This window comes from Thamnophis sirtalis, unplaced genomic scaffold, assembly GCF_051295495.1.
Source record: "Thamnophis sirtalis isolate CommonGarterSnake01/CBP01778 unplaced genomic scaffold, rThaSir2_p1.2 scaffold_1, whole genome shotgun sequence".
NCBI classification, from domain to species: Eukaryota; Metazoa; Chordata; class Lepidosauria; order Squamata; family Natricidae; genus Thamnophis; species Thamnophis sirtalis.
Genome location: NW_028261381.1, coordinates 61,468,841 through 61,495,124, shown reverse-complemented (window position 1 = coordinate 61,495,124; position 26,284 = coordinate 61,468,841). Strand labels below are relative to the sequence as shown.

Here is a 26,284-nt window from a genome sequence, read left to right as displayed (position 1 = left end):
GGGGAGAAACCTTTATAATGTACAGAGATACAATAGCAATGTGACCTTTTGAGGGAAATATAATGGACCTTTTGAGGGAAATCTCTGGTAGTATGAGGGCTACATGTGGGTTGGGTTGGTGAGAGAGCTCAAAACATCCACAGGCCATCCATATATTCAGGAGCCCCTAGCATAGAGGAAAGAGAACATTGACAATATAATCACCCCCCCCCTCCTCCAATAACATAACATATATGGCTGCTAAAGGGAGGGGAGATTGTGTATATTTGGGGCACTGTCACACATGAACATGAATATTTATGAGTAGGTAAGCAGAGACACAAGGGCTGTGCCCTCCGTGTCCTCTGTTGGTTCATTGCTTCTTCCATACTAAGTCAGGCTGCATGGATGGGATAACTTAGTGAAGTTATAGTAGGATAAGAACATCTGATTCTCCCAAAGTGGAGCCATGTGTCAGCCTTACCACAACACAAGGAGATAATGAGAGGTTTCTTTCAGCCTGGTAGGAGCATCAGAAGGGGCTCCACTGGCCTTTTTTGCCCCCAGAATTCCTCAAAGGGGATCAATGCAGGTCATGTTAAAGCTTCCCTGACTTCATCCTCATCCAGCTTGTATTGTGCTGTCATTCATTTTTAAGATTTTGATACGCTCTTGGATCCATCTGTTCATAAACCTCTCTTAGATTCCAAGAATAAAGGTCCAAAAATAGAGGATCCTTTTTGTGCCTGGAACAACCAATCAAGGACACAGAAGCAATGAATATGTGTGAATATATAAAGACTATATAATATATGAAGAATATAGAAAGACATTAAATACATGTGAGCTAAATCTTATATACATTACAATGGCAGAACTGAGAATCTGTTTGATTCATATATATAATCCATTTGATTCACATATATCACTTATCTAGCAGCTTAAAGCAACAGGACATGAAATTGATTTTGAAGGAACCAAATTAATCTCCAAAACTGAACACTTCAACAAGAGAATAATTATGGAAGCTATCAAAATAGAGAAACACCCCCACAACATGAATAAATGTGACGATACCTCCCGCCTACCAGACATCTGGAAACCAGCCCTAGTCAACAAACGAGCCCCACCCACCACCCAGGCCGTTACAACACAAAAGAACAGCGGACCCACAACCAGTACCTCAGCCACGAAACAGCTGACCAATCTACAAACATCAACTCCATCTACCAATCAGGATGCAGCTACACAACCAGCCAACCCACTTACAGCAACAAAGCCAGCACTCCACCCCCACCCCAAGATTTATAGAGAGACGGCAGCTCCGACCATGCTTTACTCGCACAAGAACGAAGCCAAAAACACCAGCCTGAAGATGGCTTCAGGCTGGTGCCTTTGGCTTCGTGCTTGTGTGAGCAAAACGTGATCGGAGCTGCTCTTTTTCTATAAATATCGGTGGGTGTTTGTGGAATGTTGGCTTTGTTGCTTTAAACAGATCGGTTAGCTGTGTTGTCACATCTTGATTGGTTGATGGAATTGATGTTTGGTGAGGGTGATTGGTGATGGTGTCCTGTGTTGTTCTGGGTCCTGTGTTGGTTTTTGTCGCTGGGACTCATTTATTGACTAAGGCTAGTTTCCAGATGTCTGGTAGGTGGGAGGTATCGTCATGTTTATTCATGTTGTGGGGATGTTTCTCTATTTCCAGAGCTTCCATAATTATTCTCTTGTTGAAGTGTTCAGTTTTGGTGAGTAATTTGGTTCCTTCAAAATCAATTTCATGTCCTGTTGCTTTAAGGTGCTGGAAAAGGGAGGAAGTTTTTTCTTCTTTTCTTTCTGAGTTCTTGTGTTCTGCAATGCGTGCATTTATTCTCCCATTAGTTTGTCCAATTTATGTGGCTGGGCAGATTTTGCATGGTATGTCATGGTTTTCTAGCTGGATCTTGTCTTTCGGGTTTCTTAAGATGTTGGCTATCTTTTGGTCATATATTATATATATATAGCAAAGAAAAAACAGGGAAGCAAACAACCAAATGTTACTCACTCACTTTTAGCTCTTGCCCACCACCACGTTTCAGCTTTAGCCACCTGTTATACAGCTCTTAGTACATTATTTCTCTGGGAAGGCAGTACAAGGAATAAATAAAAAAAAGTAATATTTGATATAGCATGTATTTCCCAATATGGAAGGACAGTGCAATTGCCTTGCTTCTGTTCTGTTGGGTAGGTCCTAGAACAGAACGTTTGTCTCAAAATTGCTAAATGCCAGGTCTGTTGTGAATAAGCTCCCCACGTCCGGGACTTGATATTAGATGAGGGGGCAGACCTGGCATGTATAACTGAAACCTGGCTGGGCCAAGAGGGAGGAGTCCCCCTCTCAGAAATGTGCCCAGATGGGGTTCGGGTGCTTCACCAACCACGACACCAAGGAAGGGGACAGTGTCGGCTGGCAGGGTCTCGGAGGATGAGGGCCTTCTCTTTGGCCGCTCCAACCCTGTGGAATCAGCTACCCCCAGAGGTCCGGACCTTCCCCACCCTTATGGCCTTCAGAAAAGATGTTAAAACCTGGCTGTTCCGGCAGGCCTGGGGCTGTTGACCTTATTATGTAGGGTCCAGCCCCAATTTGAATGTATGCATGTTGGAGAATTTTAATCTTTATTTTTATTTATTTTGTTTGTTTCTCTTTTCTTGTTCTGTGTAAGCCGCCCGGAGTCCTCCGGGATTGGGCGGCCTATAAATCTAATAAATTAAATTAAATTAAATTAAATTAAATTAAAATCCTGCACTCACTAGGAAACTGCTAGAAGGCAAGACAAAAATCAAAACATATATGAAAATAATGTAAGAGAAGGTTTGGAATGATTATACCCTGTTCTTTGGTTCTACTTTCAGAACACTTACTGATTTTTAACCCACAGGTTGCTACAAATAAAAATGCACAACACAGTATCATATTACAAGAATTCAAATAATAAAAATGCAAAAATAAAAATTCTTCTGATGAGTTACCATATCACTTCTGTTTTAAGCCGGACTCTTCAATCATGATATTGAAGCTACTAAACCATGGCTCATGATGCATAAATCATGGTTTGCAAGCTGTTCTCCGTGAACGTGTAATATTTTATGCTTTAATGTGATGTATAACTGAATTTGAGGCCAATGTTTGCAGCTGTTTAAAAATGGACCTGTGTCTGGGTAATTTTATTAAGATGGGTCTGATGAAGACTTGGCCAATTTGGAGCAAAGTGGTCTTTTCTTTTTAAACTTTGACTCTATAAATCTTAGTGGTCCAGTTTCCTTTCCTTTTTGCAGAGAAACTGAACAGAATTTGGATCAACAAAGTATTTTGGTTGGCATATATTTACATGACTGACATATTTGAAGAATGTGTTTTCAAATCCCAACAAATTGGCAATAATTATCTACATTTTTTGTCCTAAGTTTTAAAAAATAAAAACAGGAAGCAGGGCACTGGGAGGTATACATACTTAATTTTGACTGTGTTTCTGCTAAAAATTGTACTCATATCAAGCTATTGATAGAGTTAAAATAAAGGTTATTGATGGAAAAAGGTTTACAGAGCCCCCTTTTCTTGTGTTTAATTCTCCCCTCACCTCTATCCCACATGAAAGAATTGTGAAAAGAATCAGCATCTAAATTTTCACTGTATGATTGTGAAAAGCTCAGTTAAATCAAAAGTTCTAATTTCTAATAATGCCATGGGAGTATCAATTTAATAAATAGCTAGTATTTTAAGGTATAGAAAAATCCACCAGCATTGACAATCTTCTATTGTCCTCAATTTTATTTTATGTTTCCTTGTTGTAATCTAAAAATTACTAGCTTTGCAAATGAGGCTGAGCCATGATTTGCTTAACCTCAGGTTAGTGAATAAATCCCAAACAGCTGTTCTTAAAACACGTGGCCAAAAAAAATACCATAATGGGATATATAACCCCAACCAATATCAGCACAAAAATGAACAGTAAATAAAATACTCCTGCCTTCAAGTCAGAATCGTAGAACCTGAATGGATACATTGGGCTTAAAATAGTGTATGTTCTATTGCTTAGAGTAATGTAAGCACAGGGTTTGCAGTTTCTAAACCATGATTTCTATATATTATGCAAATTTGCCGCTTGTGGTTTATTCAATAAACCATTTAAAACCCTTAGCATGCTCTAGGAATAAATCATAGTTCAGTCTGTTGTATTTGTACTTCAGTGATGGGATTCAAATAATTTATCAACCGGTTCTTTCTCTAATGACCAGCTGGGTCGGCGTGGCTCAGTGGTCATGTGACCGTGTGGGCGTGGCCAACTCAACATCACTCATGTCGATGGGCGCTTCGCCTTAGTTGTTACAATGTAATAAGGGTTAACCAGAGAGGCAGTTTCTGTCAGCAGGGCAATAAAGATTAGGCTAGAAACAACACCAGAATCTTTCCTTCCTGCCTTCCTTATAGGATTAGCCTTGTAAAGTGGGGAAAAAAACAAAATGAGATTTCTTCCAACAACCGGTTCTCCAGACTGCTTAGAAAGTTAACAACCAGTTCTCCCAGATAGCTGTGAACTGGCTGAATCCCACCACTGTTGTACTTACAGAGCACCAGAATTATATGTTCCCATTTCAGAGAATATCAAAATACAGCTAATATGCAACTTCACTTAATCAGGTTACCTTCCTAGAGGCAAGCTTAAAGGTAAAGGTTCTCCTTGCACATATGTGCTAGTTTTCCCCGACTCTGGGGGGTGGTGCTCCATTTCAAAGCTGAAGAGCCAGCGCTGTCCGAAGACATATCCGTGGTCATGTGGCCGGCATGACTAAACCCCGAAGTTGCACGGAACGCTGTTACCTTCCCACCAAAGGTGGCTCCTATTTTTCTGCTTGCATTTTTAACGTGCTTTTGAACTGCTAGGCTGGCAGAAGGTGGGACAAGTAACAGGAGCTCACTCCATTACGCGGCACTAGGGATTCGAACCGCCGAACTGCTGACCTTTCTGATACACAAGCTCAGCGTCTTAGCCACTGAGCCACCCTACCTTCCTAGAGGCAAGCTTACTTACTGTTTATGTGAGGATGGTGGTGGGGTCTCCTTCCTCCTCATTTTTAAGGTGATTCAAAGTCACTGCTGTACATTATGATTGGTAGGACAGCTATTTCAGAATAAGAAATTGAAATGAAGGTGAAATGCAGACCTGCTCAAGTAACTAAAGTTGGGTGCCTGGATTTAGTAAACAGCAGCAGGAAGGGGATATTTTCACTTGGAACCAATTATGTAATTAAGGCCTGGAAATAGATCAAAGCACTTCCCTTCACATTTGACCAAATATTGATGTGTGTGTTTAGGTTCCCCACAAACATCTGCTCTTCTTAAAGCAGCTCTTGTGGTCATTCATTAGATAGGAAGGCTGGGGGCCTGGCCAGGTAATGTGGAAGCTGTTATCTAGCAAAGAGGTTATGCAATTGAGGACATGCATAATACTTAGGTATTACCACAGGTAGAAAGTTAGTACCCATCCCTCTCCTAGAAGAATGAAATATGCTAGGACAGTGGTGGCGAACCACTTTGCGTCCATGCACTTTGCACGCGCATGCACACACACTCATCTGGGCCATGACCAGGAAGAGGAGCTCCCCAGGGGGCATGCGCATGCTGGAAAATGAACTTCTGGTTTCCGGCGTGCACATGTGCACCAGCTAGCAAGTCTTCCGGTGTCAGCCTCTGCTTCGCTATTTGCTTTCGGCTGCCATTGAAATGGGGAGGGGCGGGGCTTGGTATTTGGGAGGGGAAGATTAGGGCAGGAGAGATTGTAAAAAGGGAGTTTTGTTCTCACCGTCTACTGCGCATGTTGGAGACCGGTGCTTGGTGTTGGTCAAGCCCAACCATCCTGCATACCAACCTGATGATGCACCTTAAAGATGAACTCACATGACACCTGAGGGATTTGCAGATTGGACAGTGTGATGAGGGCTACCAGGGGGAGGGGGTTGGACACCTATTGATATGTATGATTTCGCACACTTTTGCCTCAGATCTTGCTTTGCTTAGCTGCTATCTTTTCATAACCAGTAAAAGTACTCTTAATTCTGCAAAATGGAGTTAAGTGGTTTCTTTCTTGGTTGCTGAGGGAGGCCGGCTTGACATCTGGTTACTGCTGTGCATGCGCACGGGCTGATAGACTGGTGGGCGCGCATGCTCATGCCAGAAAATGGGAGAACAGCTTTTCCAGTTTCCGGCACTTCCGCATGCACAAAGGCCAGCTGGTCATTGTGTGCACATGCGTACACGAAACCCGGAAGAGGAACAGGTGATGCCGCTTTGGGCACATGTGCCATGGGTTCGCCATCACAGTTCTAGGAAATATTAAAAAAGCAGAATATTCTATCTCCCTGAATGAGAAAGGGAGAAACCTGTTTTTAAAAACAAAGAGCAGCTCCATGCCCCCAGCAGATATTTGGTGCCCATTGAGCAGGACTGGGCCAACCTATCTACAAGACAATTAGACCTTTAGCTCCAGGGTGATGGGATTAAGACATGACCCCCCCCTCAGGACATAATAGGATTAGCCCTCTACACATCTAGCAACAGGGCTCACTGCATTTCAAAATTTCCTAAGGACATTGCATCACCCAGCAAGGTTCAACCAAACTGATCTCAGAGGACCTCAGCTATGACCCCTGCATAGCCCCATGGGAGACTGACAGCAGCCAATAGAATACATATTCTTGCATAGGAACAGGTAGCTCAAGTTCAAAGCCCAAGGGAGGGTATAAACACCTCTCACTCTCCACTCCATGTGTTCACCTGCCCAGGAATTCAAACCCGTGTTGTCCTGCCACTCAATAAACCATCTTTCCAGAGTGGCCTATTGAAGTAAGCTAAATCCAGATGTTGGAGCCTACAATAACTATGAAATCATTATTTTTTAATGCTGCACACTATAAGGATTTGGGCACATTGGTGAGGTCCTTTACATAATACGTAAAGAAAATATTCTGGTTTATGTTCAGCCTAAAATATTATGTGAAGTTCCGTTAGAGTTGATTGGATGTATTACTCTGAGGAGGCAAAGGCAAGATGTAATGAGCTGTAAAAATAAACTTGAGGAAAAGGAAGAAGAGCGATAACCGTGGATAACAGCTCTCGAGTCCGAAGCAGGAATGTAATTTGAAAAAGCATCTCAGACTCAACTTCCCTGGTTCTATTGAACTTCAAGGCAGGGAAAGAAGAGACACATTCAAACTTCCAAGATTCTGTTTTGTAATCTTATGATAAAAGTGATATTATTCATAACCTTGGTTTCCTGGTGGACTACTTGAAGGGTAAAAAACGCAAGTTTTGGAATGTTCAATGATGGTTACTTTAACTAATCTCAAACTAGAAATTAATAGTTTGCTTTTAGAGGAACTAATTTAGCGTGGCACGACAAAACCGCGCTACGCAAAATAGCGGAGATTAAATCGCGTCGCTAAAGTCGCGACGTCATCACCGCGCGTCATCACTGCGGGGACAACAGCGCGGCGACAGAAGGGCGTTCTTTGCCTCCAAAGGTAGCCCTCCTCCTCCAGCTGACAGCGGCAGCGGGCACGGGGCAAAGCGGGCTGCCCAGCAGCAGCAGCCTGCGGGAAGGGTCCAGCACAGCCACGGGGGGCAGCAGGAAGCCCGCGGGGGGCCCGAGCAGGGCCGCCGACACTGGCGGCGGAGGAGGACGCAGCAGTGGTGGCGGCTGAGGCTCTCCCGGGGCCGGCGAAGCGGGCTTGCCCGGCAGAGGCAGGCCGCCCTCTTCTTCCTCAACAACATCTCCTTGGATGGGCGGCCGCTGCCACCAGGCAAGCCCGCTTCGCCGGCCCCGGGAGAGCCTCAGCCGCCACCGCCGCCCGCCCTGCCTCTTCCTCCGGGGGAGGCGCCGGCGGCGGAGGCCGCCCGTCCAAGGAGATGTTGTTGAGGAAGAAGAGGGCAGCCTGCCTCCGCTGGGCAAGCCCGCTTCGTCGGCCTGGGAGAGCCTCAGCCGCCGCCGCTGCCGCGTCCTCCTCCGCTTCCTGCTGCCCCCCGCGGCTGAGCTGGACCCTTCCCGCGGGCTGCTGCTGCTGGGCAGCCCGCTTTGCCCCGTGCCCACTGGCGCTGTCAGCTGGAGGAGGAGGGCTACCTTTGGAGGCAAAGAACGAAGCATGTAGAACGCCCTTCTGTCACCGCGCTGTTGTCGCGGCGGTAGGGTCGTTTTTTTTCTTAGCGCTTCGGACGCCGCGGATTTGCCTCCGCACTTATGTCGGCGCGGATAATGGCATCGCAGTTTTGTGGTGGAACCCTAATTTAGAACTATCCTGTTAAAATTCCTGAATGCTGTTTATTCTGCCTATCTCTGTCTTTATATGAAGGACTCAGACCAGAAAGTTTCTTGCAAGTCTAGCAGTGCTATGGAATAGGATGCCATTTTAGCATGTCATTTGTTGCTAGGATGCCATTTTAGTCCAGGGTTCTCCAGGTCCTTGAAAAATTTATTAGATTTGCATGCAGTTAACTCTGGTTTATAACTATAGACCTATCTTTAAAGATAAAAGTAAAGGTTTCCCTCGCACATATGTACTAGTCGTCCTGACTCTAGGGTGTGGTGTTCATTTCTGTTTCAAAGCCAAAGAGCCAGCGCTATCTGAAGATGTCTCTGTAGTCATGTGGCTGGTATGACTAAATGCCAAAGGAGCACGGAACGCTGTTACCTTCCCACCAAAGGTGGTCCCTATTTTTCTACTTACATTTTTATGCGCTTTTGAACTGCTAGATTGGCAGAAGCTGGGACAAATAATGGGAGCTCACTCCATTATGTGGGCACTAGGGATTTGAACTGCCGAGCTGCCAACCTTTCTGATCGACAAGCTCAGCATCTTAGCCACTGAGTCACCGCATCTCCCGAGACCTATCTTTATCAATGAATTGATTTTTTGTCTACATTGGCCTTCTCATATTGGTATCTTCCATTTTAGCTTACAAGTAGAACTCCTTTCCAGTTGGCTGAAGATTCCAAGGGTTGCAAACTGATCACATTAAACAGGCCACTAGATTGGGGAAAACTGGTTTGTTCTCAGGACAGGCATACTTTACCTGGGTTGTAACCTTCTGACAGATTAGCTATTCTGTATCTCTTTGTTGCCCACTAAGGCTCACCCAGATTTTTGCAATACAGATATTACAATTTAGGAGTAAAAGTTTTTACTTGGGACAAAATCTGATCACTGGGCCTCAATCAACAATGTTGGTTTGACTTTGGACAAGAGGGCTGTGTAGCAGATTCCCAAACTTAACTTTTTGATATGATTAATCAATATGTAACAATTCAGAACATTTATATTTTATAAAATCTTGGGGCACCTATCTTTTTAAAACAGTAAAAAAAAATCATGTTGATACTTCTACTGAGGGAAGTAGGAAAGTGAATTGAAAATAAGCTAATAACTTATTTAATAACAAACATTTAATAACAAAGTAGTTATTAGTCTAATATAACTCAGCATCCCATCACATATTAGTTGATGGGGCACACAACTTGAGTATCACTTTCCGACCTAGAGTGTGGACTTAAAATCACAAGTGTTTTCCTGGTTACTGTGGGAAAAGATGCTAAGCTTGGTGGATCATTTATTCAGTCTAATAAAGTTATTCTATCCATTTAGCTGTCCATCATCCATCATCTTAAAATATGGTAAGGAACGAGATTTCTCAACTTTCTTGGCCCAGTGTTTAGAAAGGGCCCTATCTAAGTTGCTTCTCCTTCTCCTTCTGTTCTTTCTGGGTATCGGTGTATTCGTCTGTAGGACTAAGCTGATGGCATTGTTTTGAAAACTTACTGGGTAGATTGCAGGTTTGTGGTTGTTCTCTAGAAGGAGGGCACCTATTACAGAAAAGCAGCTGTTTACATGAAGGTCAAATGTACAAGTCTAAGGTTATAGCCCAGTCATAGCCCCTAGTAATAACAGCTCCCACCCTAGCTAGAGAAAAACATGGATCTCTGCCTAGGTGGAAACTGCTGAGCCAGCTACTGTCATGATATACCACATTTAAACACCCTGCCGAGCCCATTTACACTAAGGTTATGATTATAGAGATGAAAGCAATGATTTAGACACCTGTAAATAGTAGAGCAAAGCCCCACTGCTATCTAGCTGATTCTGATGAACTCAATGATCTCATGTCCACTGCGGTCAAAAGTGACCAGGGATTTTCTCCCCAGCTGCCTAGTTCCTCGTGATTCTAGGCTTCTAGGGTCATTTCTGCTATAGTCAACTTCAGATGCAGCACAGAAACAGATTTGCTGACTCCATCTTTAAAACACTTAGATAGGCCTGCTCCGTACATTTGTATTAATTATGAATATAAAGGAGTTGTGCTACCATCTAATTAATTTGCAGGCTCATTTAAACATACGTACATATGTTCTCAAGGTCAAAGCCCAAGATCAGGGATGGGCTGTCTGTGAGATGAAACCTCTTGGCATAGAAACTAGAGTCTGCTGTGGTATTCCTGCTGCAATTCAGAGCCCTTTCTTGGGAGAAGAGGGCAAGTCTCTTGACTTCTATTTTGCCTTCCAACCAGGGGTGAAATTCAGCAGGTTCTGACAGGTTCTGGAGAACTGGTAGTGGAGATTTTGAGTAGTTCAGAGAACCGGCAAATGCCATCTCTGGCTGGCCCCAGAATGGGGTGGGAATGGAGATTTTGCAGTATCCTTCCCCTGCCATGTCCACCAAGCTACGCCCACCAAGTCACACCATGCCGACCAAGTTACTGTCATGATATAGCACAGAAGTGGTAGTAAAAAATATTTGAATTTCACCACTGCTTCCAACCCGAGTGGATTCAAACTGCTGCGCTAAAGCAGCTTGTCCTTTATAACAAGGTAAGAAAACCCTCCGGGGGAAACTAGGTATTTCCCCCCAATCACAACTTGGTGTCCACTGCTACAGTTCTTGGTGTGTGCTTGAAGGTAGCCAAACTTTGGCATCCAGTAGAATGTGGGAGATTAGTTCTAGGTGGAAAACAATGTTAAGAATGTCTAAAAAAATCCCCATGACTTCAGTGGGTGCATTCATTTTGCTTTCTCAAAAAGAGGAGGAATATCCCAAGTATGTGAATAAAAACAGTGTTTAATGTCTGGCTTGGTTCTTTTATATACATAGACATATATACGGGTTGAATCCTTGTACAGTTGTGCCTTGGAATGTAATGGAAATCATATTTTGTTTTAAATGAAGAAAAGGCTTTACTCTCGGGACTAGGCAAAATAGCGTAGGGGAATTTTCCTTGGCACTGATAGGGCTCTCTGGTTCCATCTTTTAATTTTAGCCAATTCTTTTAATTAAAAAAAAATTACAAGAGAAGATGACAGGAGGCAAAATGAAGTTTCAGCCTCTGGCAACATCTTTAATAATGAAAAGAATATTCTTTATTGGCCAAGTGTGATTGGACACACAAGAAATTGGTCTCCGGTGCATAAGCTCTTAGTGTATAATAGTGTGTCTCTAAACCCCACATGGGGCCCACAGGCATTCTCAGCATATAAAATGGAGGGATACAGTTCAATATTCCATGAAAAGTATGTGGTGGGGTAAAAAAAGAAACACATCTGTGAGACAACACAAAACATCCTAAGGGAATAGTGAGGCCATACTGATCTCTCTTATTCACTTCATCTTCTGAACTCCAAATCTCAACTAACAAATACTCTGTCTTAAACATTGGCAATAAAAATCAGAACACCAAATACAAAATGGGAGGATATGACCTCGGAGATGACCTTCACTCTCTCAAGGACCTAGGAGTACTCATCTCAAATGATCTAAGCCCCAGAGCTCACTGTAACAGCATTGCCAAAAAGGCATTAAGAGTTGTTAACCTAATTTTGCAAAGCTTCTTCTCTGATAACGTTGTACTGCTAACTAGGGCATACAAATCCTTTGCCAGACCAATTCTCGAATACAGCTCGCCTGCCTGGAATCCACACTGTATATCGGACATTAATACAACTGAACAGATCCAGAGGTATTTCATGAGAAGAGTCCTCCACTCCTCTGCTCACAATAGAATTCCTTATGCCACCAGGCTCAAAATTTTGGGCTTGGACAACCTGGAACTACAGTGCCTACAGTCTGACCTAAGCATAGTACACAAAATTGTCTGCTGCAATGTTCTACCTGTCAATGACTACTTCAGCTTCAATCGCAATAATACATGAGCAAACAATAGATACAAACTCAAGGTAAATTGCTCCAAACTCGATTTCAGAAAATATGACTTCAGCAGCAGAGTGGTCAACGCTTGGAATGCACTATCTGACTCCATTGTTACATCCGCAAACCCTCACAGCTTCAACCTCAAACTGTCTATGGTGGACCTCACCCCATTCCTAAGAGGTCTGTAAAAGAGGGCATGCATAAGTGCACCAGCATGCCTTCCATCTCTGTCCTATTGTCCCCATTTATTTGTACTCATTTCCTTTGTCCATGTCCATGTTTATACTTATACCTGTTATCTTGTACATGTTTGACAATAAATAAAAACTGATCCTTCTGAGGAGGACCAGACATTGTGGCAGCCATGTTGCCAACAGTCTCAAAGCACGTTTGCGTATTTAAAAAATGCTCAGTAGCCAAACCTCTCCCTACCACATAGTATTAAAGATTGGGTGGGGGGACATTTAATTAAAGTAATTGCTCTTTGATTGACCTAATTGCTGCTAGCAACAGAATAGGAATTCATGAAAAGGAGCCTGCAATAGTTTTCAGTGATTTGCATTTTTCCAACACAATGTTGGAAAGACAGTGTGTAAAAGAGCATCTTTTGGCAGGATCTGTGTATAAAAAACTGTACAGAATTTGAAGTGGAAGACAAAGAAAGAAAAGTAGATTTTAAAAACAAATGGGAGGTGAGGGCTGTGGAGAAAAATAATTCACAAAAAACCCCAAAACCAAACAACTATTCCCTGTGGAAAAGGAAACTGAGAGTCTCATGATTCAGGGTTGGGCTACTATTAAAAGAATTCCCCATTTCCCCAGATTTTGCCATTTTCTTTTTGAAAAAACCTGAAGAGCATTTTATGCTCTGCATGTAATCCTCAAGCACCCCCATATTTGTCCTGTTGAGATTTTAAGTGAAAATTACTGATTTTGAACTATGTGATTTGTTTGTTTGGGTTTCGGACAGAAATAACCAGCATAATAGATGCCTTCCCCAGTGGCCAGCTTAATTAGTATGAGCAGCTAGCCAACAAAAACTGTTTCTTTTATAATTAATGACAACAGGAGGCTGATCATCTGCTCCTTGCCAGCTAGCTGATTTGCTGACTGCTGGTGGAATGGGATGAGGATTGTGGGTGCTTCCATGGGGATTTATACATGTGTCAGGGAGAGGAAGAGTGTGCTTAGATGTAGCCCTCAGGCTAAAAAAAAACGCCTCACAATTTTTATTTGAAATAGTTAATTGGTGGCATCTCCATATTGGGTATAAAAAGGAATTTAGGAGTCCAGGGAAATCACAGGACTGTGTTGTTGTTGTTGTTGTTGTTGTTGTTGTTGTTGGTGGTGGTGGTGGTGGTTGCGAAGTCATGTCCAACCCATCACAAAACTATGGACAACGTTCCTCCAGGCCTTCCTGTCCTCTACCATCCCCCAGAGTCCATTTAAGCTCACGCCTACTGCTTCAATGACTCCATCCAGCCACCACATTCTCTATCGTCCCCTTCTTTTTTTGCCCCCAATCTTTCCCAGAATTAGGCTTTTCTCCAGTGAGTCTCTTGTTCTCATTAGGTGGCCAAAGTATTTGAGTTTCATCTTCAGGATCTGGTCTTCTAAGGAGCAGTCAGGGTTGATCTCCTCTAGGACTGACCAATTTGATCGCCTTGCAGTCCAAGGGAGTCTTCTCCAGCACCTTAGTTCAAAGGCTTCAATTCTTTGGTGCTCAGCCTTCCTTATGGTCCAACTTTCACAGCCATACATTGCAACTGGGAAAACCATAGCCTTGACTATACACACTTTTGTTGGCAGGGTGAGGGTGGGGTGTAAACTTTTCCCAAATGAATTTTATTTTAATTTATTATACATTTAATGAATGTATTATTTATTATTATAAAGGGTTAGTCAAAATTGACTTTTGTCCTTTATGTTGGTGATTTAACTTTCGTGGCACGACAAAACCGCACTACGCAAAATAGCGGAGATTAAATCGCGTCGCTAAAGCCGCGACGTCATCACCGCGCGTCATCACCGCCGCGACAACAGCGCGGCGACAGAAGGGCGTTCTACATGCTTCGTTCTTTGCCTCCAAAGGTAGCCCTCCTCCTCCAGCTGACAGCAGCAGCAGGCATGGGGCAAAGCGGGCTGCCCAGCAGCAGCAGCCCGCGGGAAGGGTCCAGCTCAGCCGCGGGGGGAGCAGGAAGCCCGTGGGGGGCCCGAGCGCCGGCAACGGCGGAGGACGCAGCAGCGGCGCCGGCTGAGGCTTTCCCGGGGCCGGTGAAGCAGGCTTGCCCGGCAGAGGCAGGCCGCCCTCTTCTTCCTCAACAACATCTCCTTGGACGGGCGGCCGCTGCCGCCGGGCAAGCCCGCTTCACCGGCCCCAGGAGAGCCTCTGCTGCCGCCGCCGCCCGCCCTGCCTCTTCCTCCAGGGGAGGCACCGGTGGCAGAGGCCACCCATCCAAGGAGATGTTGTTGAGGAAGAAGAGGGCGGCCTGCCTCCGCCGGGCAAGCCCATTTTGCCGGCCCAGGGAGAGCCTCAGCCGCCACCGCTGCTGCGTCCTCCTCCTCCGCCGGCGTCGGCAGCCCCGCTTGGGCCCCCCGCGGGCTTCCTGCTGCCCCCCGCGGCTGAGCTGGACCCTTCCCGCGGGCTGCTGCTGCTGGGCAGCCCACTTTGCCCCGTGCCCGCTGCCGCTGTCAGCTGGAGGAGGAGGGCTACCTTTGGAGGCAAAGAACGAAGCATGTAGAACGCCCTTCTGTCGCCGCGCTGTTGTCGCGGCGGTAGGGTCGTTTTTTTCTTAGCGCTTCGGACGCCGCGGATTTGCCTCCGCACTTATGTCGGCGCGGATAAGGGCATCGCGGTTTTGTGGTGGAACCTTAACTTTTACTGTACAAATGGTAACCCTTAATGCACAGTATTTTACATTCATGTTTTCTTTGGTTTTGCTCTTGAGTTTTCCTTTTTAAAGTGAAGTTATATAAACAGAAGCATTAAAAATGTTTATTTTATCTTTATTACTTCTTTTAGATTTGCTCCCTTTTCAGATTTGTTCTTTATTTTTTCAAAGAAAATACGATCACAGGAATTATACCCTCTCCTTTCTGGATCTACTTCTAGCAAGGCCAAAGAAATTGCATGAAACAATTTTTGAAATACAGCCATTACACTGTGAACGTAATTTGGTTAGGTCAGTCCAAAAATCTATGTAATCCTGTTCCCAAAATGGGAAAATAGAATGGATGGATTCAGCTGTTTGTGGGAAACCCAAACACAGATAGCAGTCATTCTTTCTCTCATGTGCCCCCAAAACTGGTGTTGAAAGATTTGTTGTCTCTAATATTGGATATAATATACAGTCAAAATTAATGCAATTCCAGTTGGTAGCGATCACAGCATTTTAAAGTAATGTATAGTTTAATTAGCCTTTGTGTCTTTGAAGTACTTCCTTTTATCTGTCTGGAATTGTCTACCATCCAACTTCATTGGTTGACCTCACATTATGTAAGACTGAGAAGTGGTAGCTTTCATTTAATCTACAACAGGTATAACTTTATGTATTTCGCTTCTATCTTCCCTTGACATACTTGGCCTCTTTTCCTCAAGGTCTATCCTAGGAATATTTTTGTCCCTTGATTATTCTGTTTGCCTTCAAAATGCAGAATGGATTGAAATTGCAGCAGAATTAATATCTATTCAACCACAGCTTAGTACGAAAGGATGATTAAAATAGGACACTTCTATTTGGCTATTAATATGGGTTTTTCTCCCTCTCCAATGGTCTAGAGTAGTGATAGTCAACCTGGTCCCTACTGCCCACTGGGCATTCCAGCTTTCATGGTGGGCGGTAGGGGTTTGCTGCAACTCTGCTTTATAAATTTTATAAAGTAAAGTTACTCCCCTACTTTATAAATCACCATTACTGTGGAACCGGGGGGCGGTTAGAAAATTTTACTACTAACAGAGATACAAAAGTGGGCGGTAGGTATAAAAAGGTTGACTACCCCTGGTCTAGAGCATTGACACTAATCTATCTATATAGACATGCCTGTGTATGTATATGTTCCAGCATAACTCTGGAACACCTTGAGCAATTTCAACCAAGCTTGGTACACAAATGACTTACTCCCTGGAAACAAGAGTGTGGGGGGATAAGACAACCCTAACACCCCTCGGGGTCTGTGTTCTGTTAAGATACAGCCTGTTGTGCCTTAAAATGGACTATACTGTACTGCCTTAAAATGGCTTCTACTGCACAGCACAGTGGAGTTGCCATGGTAATGACTTCACAGTACTCCACAAAGGGGTTCCTTCTGGTAAGGGGGAAAATCCAACATTAGAAATTACATTTGGTCCAGACATTTATGAATGTCTAATACAGGTTTGAGATAAACAAATACCCGGGCAACGCCTGGTTAACAGCTAGTCTGGAATAAAGAAAGATTCTCACTTTTTGTTGTAAAAAGACTATTTCACTTGATCTGGCAAACTGTCACGTTTCCCGACTATCCAAAGATGCCTGAAGCGATGGTGGCACCAAACATTTTGCTGTAGAATGCAAACCCACTTTCCATCCTAGCCCAGCTACTACTCAACTCTTTAAAATCTTACTGCGCCATACTTGCCCTTGGTACATGCAATCTCTCTTTCTCTATCATAGATAAAGCAGATAAAGCATTGCCTGAAGCAAATCACTTCACCCTACTGTATGGCAAAGCTGGCCCCAGTTTAAAGATCCCTTCAATTCAAATGCAACTGCTGCATTTAATCTTGGCTGCTGGTCCTTTTCTTTAAGGTCTTCCCCCGCAGCTGTTTCCCATACCCAGGACTGGATTATCTCATCTGTAAGTGGTAACTTTTTCAAAGAACGATAATGAACAGCAATAATGGCACCATTTATAAGTGCCTCAAAGAAAGATAACCTTAGCCGCCTGCAGACCTACCTCGAGGAACCTGCATCACACAAATAGGAAAGATAACAGGATGAATAGAAACAATCTAGTCAAACCTGCAAGAATATGTTGCAGTATGAGAGGGGGAGGGTTGATTTGTAATGCCAACCAATCATGGAATACAAGAGACAAATATCTGTCTGGTTCTCTATATTTATTCCACTAATAACGAACATTTCCTGACTATGAATAACCTAAGTAGGGTTTTATTTGAAGTCTTCTTCAATAAAGATTCATAGTAAAGTTATTTTTTTAAAAACGAACAAAACTCTTCTCATCTTTGACTTTTGTCAACTCACCAGTATTCTCCTTTTTGGGTTTAGCCTGGGACATTTGGATTACATGACAGAATATTTAAGGAATACTTTTCTACTCATATACGTATAGCACCCTCCCCCAAGTAGCGTGTTCTAGGTCCAATGGACCATAATGCCTGGACAGCCTAGCTTTTGAGATGAGGTTTACTTAGATAAACATAGGCTAGGAGAAATTTGAAGCAAGAAGTGAGACTATACTGACATAGAAGATATGACTTGGTCATAAAGAGCATCATGGGAGAATGGGAGGGATAATTAAATGAAAGTAGATTACTTTGAATACTTGGACGTGGTGTTCTTAAGAGAAATCATTAGCATAGCAACACCAGAGAAAATATGGGCAAAATAAAGACTTGGCATGCTCCTAGACCTATGGCTTCTGTTAGAATAGCTGCTAGAAGCCATAGCCACGGAATGTTTGCCCATTTCTTTTGGTACACCAGTAATGCAAGACGACCTAAGAATATTAAACTAAATCCTCATTACTACCATAGCACCACTGCAATATGCTGTTCATGGAGCTGCCTTTAAAGACCACTTGGAAACTACAACTGGTCCAAAATACAGTGGCCCAAATACTAACTGGTACTGCTTTCTGACCAGCTCAAGGTTGACTAAGCCCTCCATCCTTCCCAGGTTGGTAAAATGACAACGCAGATTGTTGAGGACAATAGGATTGACTCTGTAAACTGCTTAGAGAAGGCTTTAAAATTAGGACTCTTTTTCTCGGGAGCAATAGTCTGTCTCTGGAAACTGCTTAGAGAGAGCTGTAAAATGAGCACCCAGACTATTGACAATAATATGATGACTCTGGAAACTGCTTAGAGAGAGCTGTAAATCACTGTGAAGTGATATATAAGTCTAAGTGCTATTGCTAGTGTAGCTGGGAGCAAATTGTACCTGTTCTTCAGGCCCAGCAGTAGCTTCTAATGGGCTTCTGGATACTTGAACCCAAAATGTTGGTTTTACCTGTACAGCCCTTTATTACTTTGCCCTTAGCTATCTTTAAGTGAAATTGGAAAAAGTCGGTTGGTCTCGGGAGAAACAATTGATAATTTCCCACTTCCGGGGAAATAAACAGGAGGGAAGCAGGGAGACTTTTTAGCAGCAGAGCTGGTTCTTTGGAGCAGCCTTGCTGTAGAAATTAGATGGATTCCTCCTTGATCGTATTTAGGAAAATATTAAAAACTGAGCCCTTTCATAGAGCATTCACGATCTAGAATTAGCCATTAATATAGCTATGGATTCAATATGATGACATATGTTTTGATCCATTATGTTCAATTATTTCAGGGCTTCCCAAGTAGTTTTGAATTAGTTTGTAATGGAAATTTAGTCATTTTTCATCTTGTAAACTACAGAGTCATATCTAATCATGGCAGAATTCTCTATGGTTTATAATGTATACTTTTCTTGAAAATAGATACATTTGATATCAAAAACTGGCTCTGGACTCTGCAACATATTTGCTTTCTAGTTTTTCCATTAATTAAAATAATTTTTAAAAATCAGTAAGTCTCAGGTGCATAGATATGCTGGGTACCACACTGAGAAATCCAAGAGTAAAGGCCTCCTATTAAACAGTCTAATAATCCAATATTTTGCAACACTCTCCGTCAGGAAACCATCCTCTATCCTTCAACAAAGAATAAATGGACAAGTCTTGTTGTGGTTACCCCATCACTGGAGGATTTCAAGAAGATACTAGACAACCCCTTGTCTGAAATGGTATAGATTCTCCTGTTGTGCAGGGAGTTAGACTAGATGACCTACAAAGTCCCTTCCAACTCTGTTAATCTATGTTATTGTCTGAAATGGTATAGGGCCATGATGACGAACCTATGGCATGCATGCCCAAAGTGGCACATGGAGCCATGTCACTTGGCTCATGCGGCATCATCCGTTCCTCTTCTGGGTTTCTGGCACGCATGCGCACGCAATGATCAGCTGCCCTTCATGCATGCGGAAGTGCCAGACACCAGAAGAGCTGGTCTTCCATTTTCTGATGTGAGCATGCGCGCCAGCCAGTTGATCATCGTGCGCATATGCACACCAGTAATTAGAAGACCAGCTTGCTGGCATGCATGCACATGCACATTCCAGAAACCGGAAGTTCATTTTATAGCATGCTCATTTCTCTTGGGCAGCTCCTCTTCCGGATTGTGTCTCCAACGAGAGTGCATGCTCCCTTTTCGGCACTTGGTGCCGAAAAGGTTCGCCATCACTGGTATAGGGTTTCCTGCTTGAGCAGGAGCTGGCCTAGGTCCCTTCCTACCTCCTGCTTCAGTTGCTGAAGACTGGGTTGGACCTAAAGGCTTAAATATAAGGAGTCGAGCTGTGTAGCTCAATGGTTAACACATCTGCCTAAGAGGCAATAGAGCACAGGTTCGATTCCCAACATGGGTATGGCTAGCTGATGAGAGCTAAATAGCTTGAAATAGATCTATACTAGTCTCCCTTTATTTATTTATCAGCATAAATATAACAAATGTAACAAAAAGGCAACAGTAAAAAATATTGGGTTTCTGTCTGGATGGTCTCTTGTGACGAGCCGAAGACAGAGAGTGGAAGTGTGACCTTCCTCCCATATTTGGGCATACCAGGGGTTGTGACTTTTTATATATATGCCTGAACATTTAAATATGGAAAGGTGCTGCTAACTATGTGTACTAACTAATTTGTACTTTTAAAAAAAGCCACAATTGATTTCTGAACTGTTTGGCAAGTTAGGTAGTCCTCAACTTACAACCACAATTGAGCACAAAATTTATGTTGTTAAGTGAGAAGCTTGTTGAGCGAATTTGCCCCATTTTACAACTTTTCTTATCACATTTGTTAAGTGAATCACTGTGGTTCTTAAATTAGTAACCCAGTTGTTTAAGCAAATCTGGTTTCCCCCTTGACTTTGCTTGTCGGAAGGGGGACCCTCGTGACTCCAGGACACTGCAACCCTCATAAGATGTGAGTCAGTTGTCAAACATCCAAATGTCAATCACGTGACCATAGGGATGCTGCAACAGTCATCAGAGTAAAAACGAGTCATCGGTCCCTTTCCCTAGTGCTACTGTAACTTTGAACGGTCACTAAACGAACTGTTGTAACTCGAAGACTACCTGGAGAAGCCTCCAAAGGGGGAGGGGTGTTCCCTAATGCTAGCCGTCCCTTGCGTTGTCCTCGGAGTAGCAAGCAGAGAAAGAAAAGTGCTGTGAGGGTTTAGTAGGTGTGCATCTCTGCAGTCTGCATCTTGGCGAGCCCTTTGGCTACGTGGCTTGCATGCTCCGCATAGAGAGGGCCTACGAGCGAGCGAGCCTGTCCGAAAAGGCTTAAGAAAGCGCCAAGTGCCAAGCTTTGCGAAAGGGGCGAGCGCCTGAGCCGGAGCGTCGCTCGCTCTCCAGCTGTGTCAAACTGAGCAGCGCGCCTGGCCTCGCAGCCTCTTCGATGTCTGCGTTAAGGCGACGGCCGCGCGGGTTCCTGTGGCGCGCAAGGCGTTTCAAAATGCGCCTGCCTTCAGGAGCGCGGTTGGCACACGCTTCCCGACCCGTCCTTTGCCTGCTCGCCCGCCTGCCCGAGGGCTCCTGCACGGGCGTGTCGGGACTCGGGCTTGGGGCGCTGGCTCGGTAGTTGAGAAACGCGACGCGCGGGGAGAGAGAGAGAGGGCTTTGCTGCCGCCCCGTCCGAGAAACCGCCGCCGCCAGTTTGCCTCCTTGTTCACTTTCTTCCCGGCACCAGGATCGGGGCGGGCACTGGGGCTTTGGCTGAAGCCGAGGGTGCCCAGTGGTCGGGCTGCCAAGGCCGCACGTGCCTTCTGACCCCACCTTTGCCCCCACCCCCGGAGAAAAGATCGCTCTGCCCAAGAAGAGGTGCTACAGCCCTGCTGTAGCTTCCACCGTCGGGTGGGTGGGGGGTGTTTCCCAGTTGCAAAAAAAGAAGAGAGGGTGTGTACTTAGATAGCAGGGCGGGGGGGGGGGAACCATTGCCAGCCTCCTTTTCTTCCCTTCTGCGCCCAGCGCGCTCAAATGGGGGCGGAGGAGAAGGACCTGTCCGCATGGAGTCCCGAGAAGCTTCGCGGAGCCAGTTGCTCTCGTCTGCAAGGGGTAACGTCCGACGTCTCTTCGCCGACCAGCCACCCTGGTGAAGAAGGAAGAGACGGGCGGAGAGAGGAGAGAAGGCAGGCCCGAGGTGCTCCTCGCAGGTGAGATCGGCAGATCTTTGGGAACAGCTGTCAAATTAAAACAGCCCCCACACCTCCCACCCACCCCCCAATTTACATAAACAGAAAAACCAAAACTGAACACTCTCCACTGGGAGGCAATTGATGAAGTCCTACAAAAGAAAAAGTAGCCAGAAGTGACAAGGCAAGAGTCAAAGAGTAGAAGGAAAGGAGAGGAGGACCTTCTGCCCCATCTTATTTGGGCTGGCGCTGAAAGGAGAGGAACCAGCTGGTGGAGACTGGACTTCCAACCTCCAGGATGGGACAAGCCTGGCTGCTTCTTTGGCTCTACCCCCTGCTTCTCCTCAGCCTCTGGGGCCAAAGGTAAGAAAGAAACCCCCCTCCTCTTTTTATTTCGCAGTTCTTTAGCAGCCTCCCTCTTCCAGATTCGGTTTCTTCAGGTTGGTAGGCAAGACCTTCACCCCATAGCCAGGGCTTGGCAGCGTCCTTCTTCAAATTCTTTCACCCCTGGGCCAGCCAATGCACCGTACTAAAGGGAGATTAATGACACATCCCAGGCTAATGCAGCTCTTGTAAGCCCCCAAGAGCCTGGAGGCTATGTCACTTGGGAGCTGTTTCTGTAATTACAGCTCTCCCAGGAATGTAGTGTCGAAGCAGATTTGTCTTTTTTACGAGTGGCTCTAGTCATCAGGATTATTTCACCCCCGCTCCCCCCCCCCAGCACATTATAATCCAGGCTGTCATCTCCTTCTACAAACGTATTCTCACCCTGTGGGTAATCTTGAAATTCTCGCCAAGAGGCATTTGCTTTGACATGAAAGCGGACGCGGGGGGGGGGGGAGAGCCTTCATTTGTCAGTGTCGATTTTGGAGTTCATCTCTGAATATTTAGGGTTAGGAATTTGCTTCGCATCTTCTGGAAATGGGGTTAGAGGAAAGGAAGAAATCAGTCTCCCAAGTGGTTGTGTTCTAACTTGTTAGCCATATTTCTCCTACACCGTCAAAGCCGGGGACAGTAGAAAGATTGATTCCTGCTTGATCCATGTATGGAGCAGTTCAATTCACTTCTTAAATTTGAAGAAAGATGATCATTATTTGCAGCCGGGGGGCACCGGGGGGGGGGGATCCTTTAATGGATAAATTGTAAAGATTCTTTTGATCTCTGCCATCATTCATTTGAGAGGATCATGGACCTAAGATGGTCTTCCCTAAAACCATGTTATCTTTTCTACAGCATATGCAGTCCCTAATTGGAAACTTACTATTTTAACTTTGTTGAACATGGTACATCTCCTGCATTGAACTGTTTGCCATGGCTTATCTGGGCTTACCCTGTTCTATTCTAAGACAAGGTAACAAAAAATACCAAATTTGTGGTTTGCGTGGTCTTTTTGTTGGCCTTCATGTTCAGCTGGCATTCATGGCACGCAGCTACCCTTGTTGTGTGTTTGCTGTCAAAGTACTGCAGAACCCAATTCCTTTACTATGGTGGAGTTTTGAGACATAGTTTTAGTATTTAGAAAAGGAAGAGCTGGTCTAAATCCCATTTATGACATGAAGCTTATCAGATAACTTTGAGCCACAATCTCATACAAAAGTGCTTTCCCTGCAACCTTTTTAAAAAAGAAGGTAATGTAGAATGGATTACAAAAGGAAATAAGAGACTGATACAGACTGATCAGTACTGATTGATCAAGTCTCAGAAATTTGATAACAGAAATGGGGAGAGATTTAAAAGGATAAAGAAGGCTCAATGTTTGGTGGTGTTAATTTAGAGCATATCTTAGCCCTCCAATATGTACGTGTCAAAGTTGCCAAGAATCAAAGGATGTTTCTTCACAATGAAACCCTGAGAACACAGCCATAACTTAACAAATAATTAATAAAGCATCTGGGGTGAGAAACAGCACCCTTTCCAATTTTGGGAGAAAGGTGGAGGTCAAATAGAGAAATGGGATGCGTGCTTGGTTCTGAGTCCGGTGGGGGGGGGGTTGTCTTATTCTGTATACAAATTAGTAAGTTAACTTCTTTTCTTTCATCTTTGTGACTCATTTTTACAATAGGGATGGGCAGGAGTTGTTTATGTTGCTCAAAAGGCAACGGATTGGAGGTATTTTATTTATTTTTTAATGGGGCAGAGGATATGTTTATGAATGAATCAATCAGCGTGATGTTTGGAAAAGGCTGGAGTATGCCACACGGAGTGCTTTCATTACAGCAAGCAAAGCCACCTTATTTTAAAACACACAAATACACTCACACACACACACACACACACACACACTCATAATCATTTCTTCGAAGGGCAAGTCCCTTGCTTGAGGGCTAGGAGCTGATCACTTCCAAGAGCAGACATGCCTCTCTTAAGCAGGGCCCACTTACTTCAGGCTTCAAGTGAATTTTGGATTTGGCATGGATTTTCAGACTGGATCAGGGGAGCCCTTCCCTTTTCATAAGTAGGCAATGCAAACCGCCTTTCTGTTCTAGTTCCTCGAGGTGGGTGCAAGAAACCAGACATGATTTTGAATGGGTTTAAGGGGGGAAAGAGTACACGTAGTCCTCAATTTACAACAGCTCATTTAGTAACCGTTCGAAGTTCTAACGGCCATGAAAAAAGTAACTTAAGGTCATTATTCAAACTTAAGACCTTTGCAGCGTCCCCATGGTTACATGATCAAAAATTCAGGTGCTTGGCAGGTGACTCATGCTTATGACAGCTGCAGTATCCTGGCCCCCTTTTGCGACTTTCTGACAAGCAAAGTCAATGAACGCCATCACTTTGCTAAACAAATAATTCCCTCCCCACTGTCAACTATTCACTAAGGCTGCATTACTTTTACTATTAGTCTTCTCATCATTCCTATCATCCATCTCTTGCAACTTGACTGCAGGGCTTTGTTGCTTTGTTTGTAACTTTGTTGCTCGTATCCTTACGATTTATACTGATATTGATTGCTTCCTGATTGTTTATTTGTACCCTACAACTATCATTAAGTGTTGTACTTTATGATTCTTGACGAATTCACCTTGCCTTTTTATGTACACTGAGAGCATATGCATTAAAGACAAATTCATTGGGTGCCCACACTTGGCCAATAAAGAATTCTATTCTATTCTATTCTATTCTATTCTATTCCATTCCATTCCATGGAGAAGCCAGATTCAACATGGTACTAACTTAACAACTGCAGTGATTCACTTAATGACCATGCCAAGAAAGGTCATAAAATGGGGCAAAACTCACTTAACAACTGTCTTGCTTAGCAATGGAAATTTGGGGCTCAATTATGGTCATGCGTCAAGGACTACCTGTACTTTGTGATACTCTGAGCCACATATTCTTCCTCAGATCATGATATGTAGATCATTCATATTATTTTGTGCACAGAGAATCAGACAAGGGAATCCATATCTTTTAGAAAGATAGCTATAATTTAATGGGGGGACTGACCAATGTAGTAGAACTATTATTTCTTGTGATTTAGAAACTTCTGTGGGAGCAACTTAACACTAAAAATGCCTTTTCAACCACCATGTCATACTTCTCTTTCATTTTGTCATCAACTACCATTCCTAAGTATGTATTACCGTGTTTCCCCAGAAATAAGACAGGGTCTTATTTTCTTTTGACCCCAAAAACAAGTGCTTGACCTTATTTTCGGGGAGGCCTTATTATTTTTGAGGTGCAAGAGGCGGTGAGCGTGGTCACCTCAAGACTGCTGCTGTGCTGCAATATTTTTGGGAAGGCCTTATTTTAGCACATGCGCTCAAAAGCCCGATTGGGCTTATTATCTGGGGAGATCTTATTTTTACGGAAACAGGGTATTAGCAAGACTGATATCCCTGTCTTATGGTTGCAGATACTTCTTAAATAAAGAATTTTGCATTTGTTTCTATTAAACTCCAATCTGCTACATTGATTCCATTTTCTAACATGTGAAGAACATTTCTGAATTTTGCCTGTCTTCTGGAATCAGCTGTACAACCTAGTTTGTCACCAGCAAATTTGATAAGCATTCTTCCTTATCTAAGTTATTAATTAAAACATGGAAGATTCAGAAGCAACACCCGTGGTACCATGTAATTAGGTAGTCAATACCTACCTACACTTTAATTAGGAATTATTATTGAGTTAATAGTTTTCAGGCCAACTGCAGACCTATCATCTAGCCCCAGCTTAATTAGTTTCCTAATCAAAACAACATGGGATACTTTATCAGATAGTATTTTCAAAGTTGTTATGTCTAGCCCATCGCCACAATCTGCTAAGAAAATTACCCAATTAAAATATAATAGTTCTCAGTCTGGCAAATGTGACCAGTAGTTCCCTGGATTCTTCTTTTTCCCTATTTTGATGATTGGGACAACATTTACATTTAATATCAAGTTATTTGATATTTCACCCACTCTTCAGGATTTCTCAGAGATAACAGACAGAGGTGGGCCAAGTGATTAGCAAATTTCTCCTCAGATTCTAAGGCAGAATCCCTTCAGCCTGGAGATCTGAACTCATTCAAGGTCAGTAAATATTCCCTGGCTTCATTTCTGTCAGTGTTGAATGGGAATCCTGCTGTTCCCGCCAGGCCTTCACAGGTGCTGGATGGAAGGTGTTTCTTTCTCCGCAGAAGACAGAGACAAAACAGGAGTTCTAC

General features: G+C 43.8%; 1 protein-coding gene across 1 annotated transcript in view; it reads left to right on the top strand.

Annotated features, from left to right (window-relative positions):
* Positions 1-21,490: 21,490 nt before the first annotated feature.
* The window catches only part of WNT10A (Wnt family member 10A), a 61,975-nt gene continuing 57,181 nt past the window's right edge, over positions 21,491-26,284 (top strand). Inside the window, exon 1 of the mRNA XM_087713110.1 lies at positions 21,491-21,996. Within this exon, the coding sequence (XP_087569236.1) occupies positions 21,932-21,996 (65 nt within the window). The 5' untranslated portion in view covers positions 21,491-21,931. The remainder of the gene's footprint in view (positions 21,997-26,284) is intronic.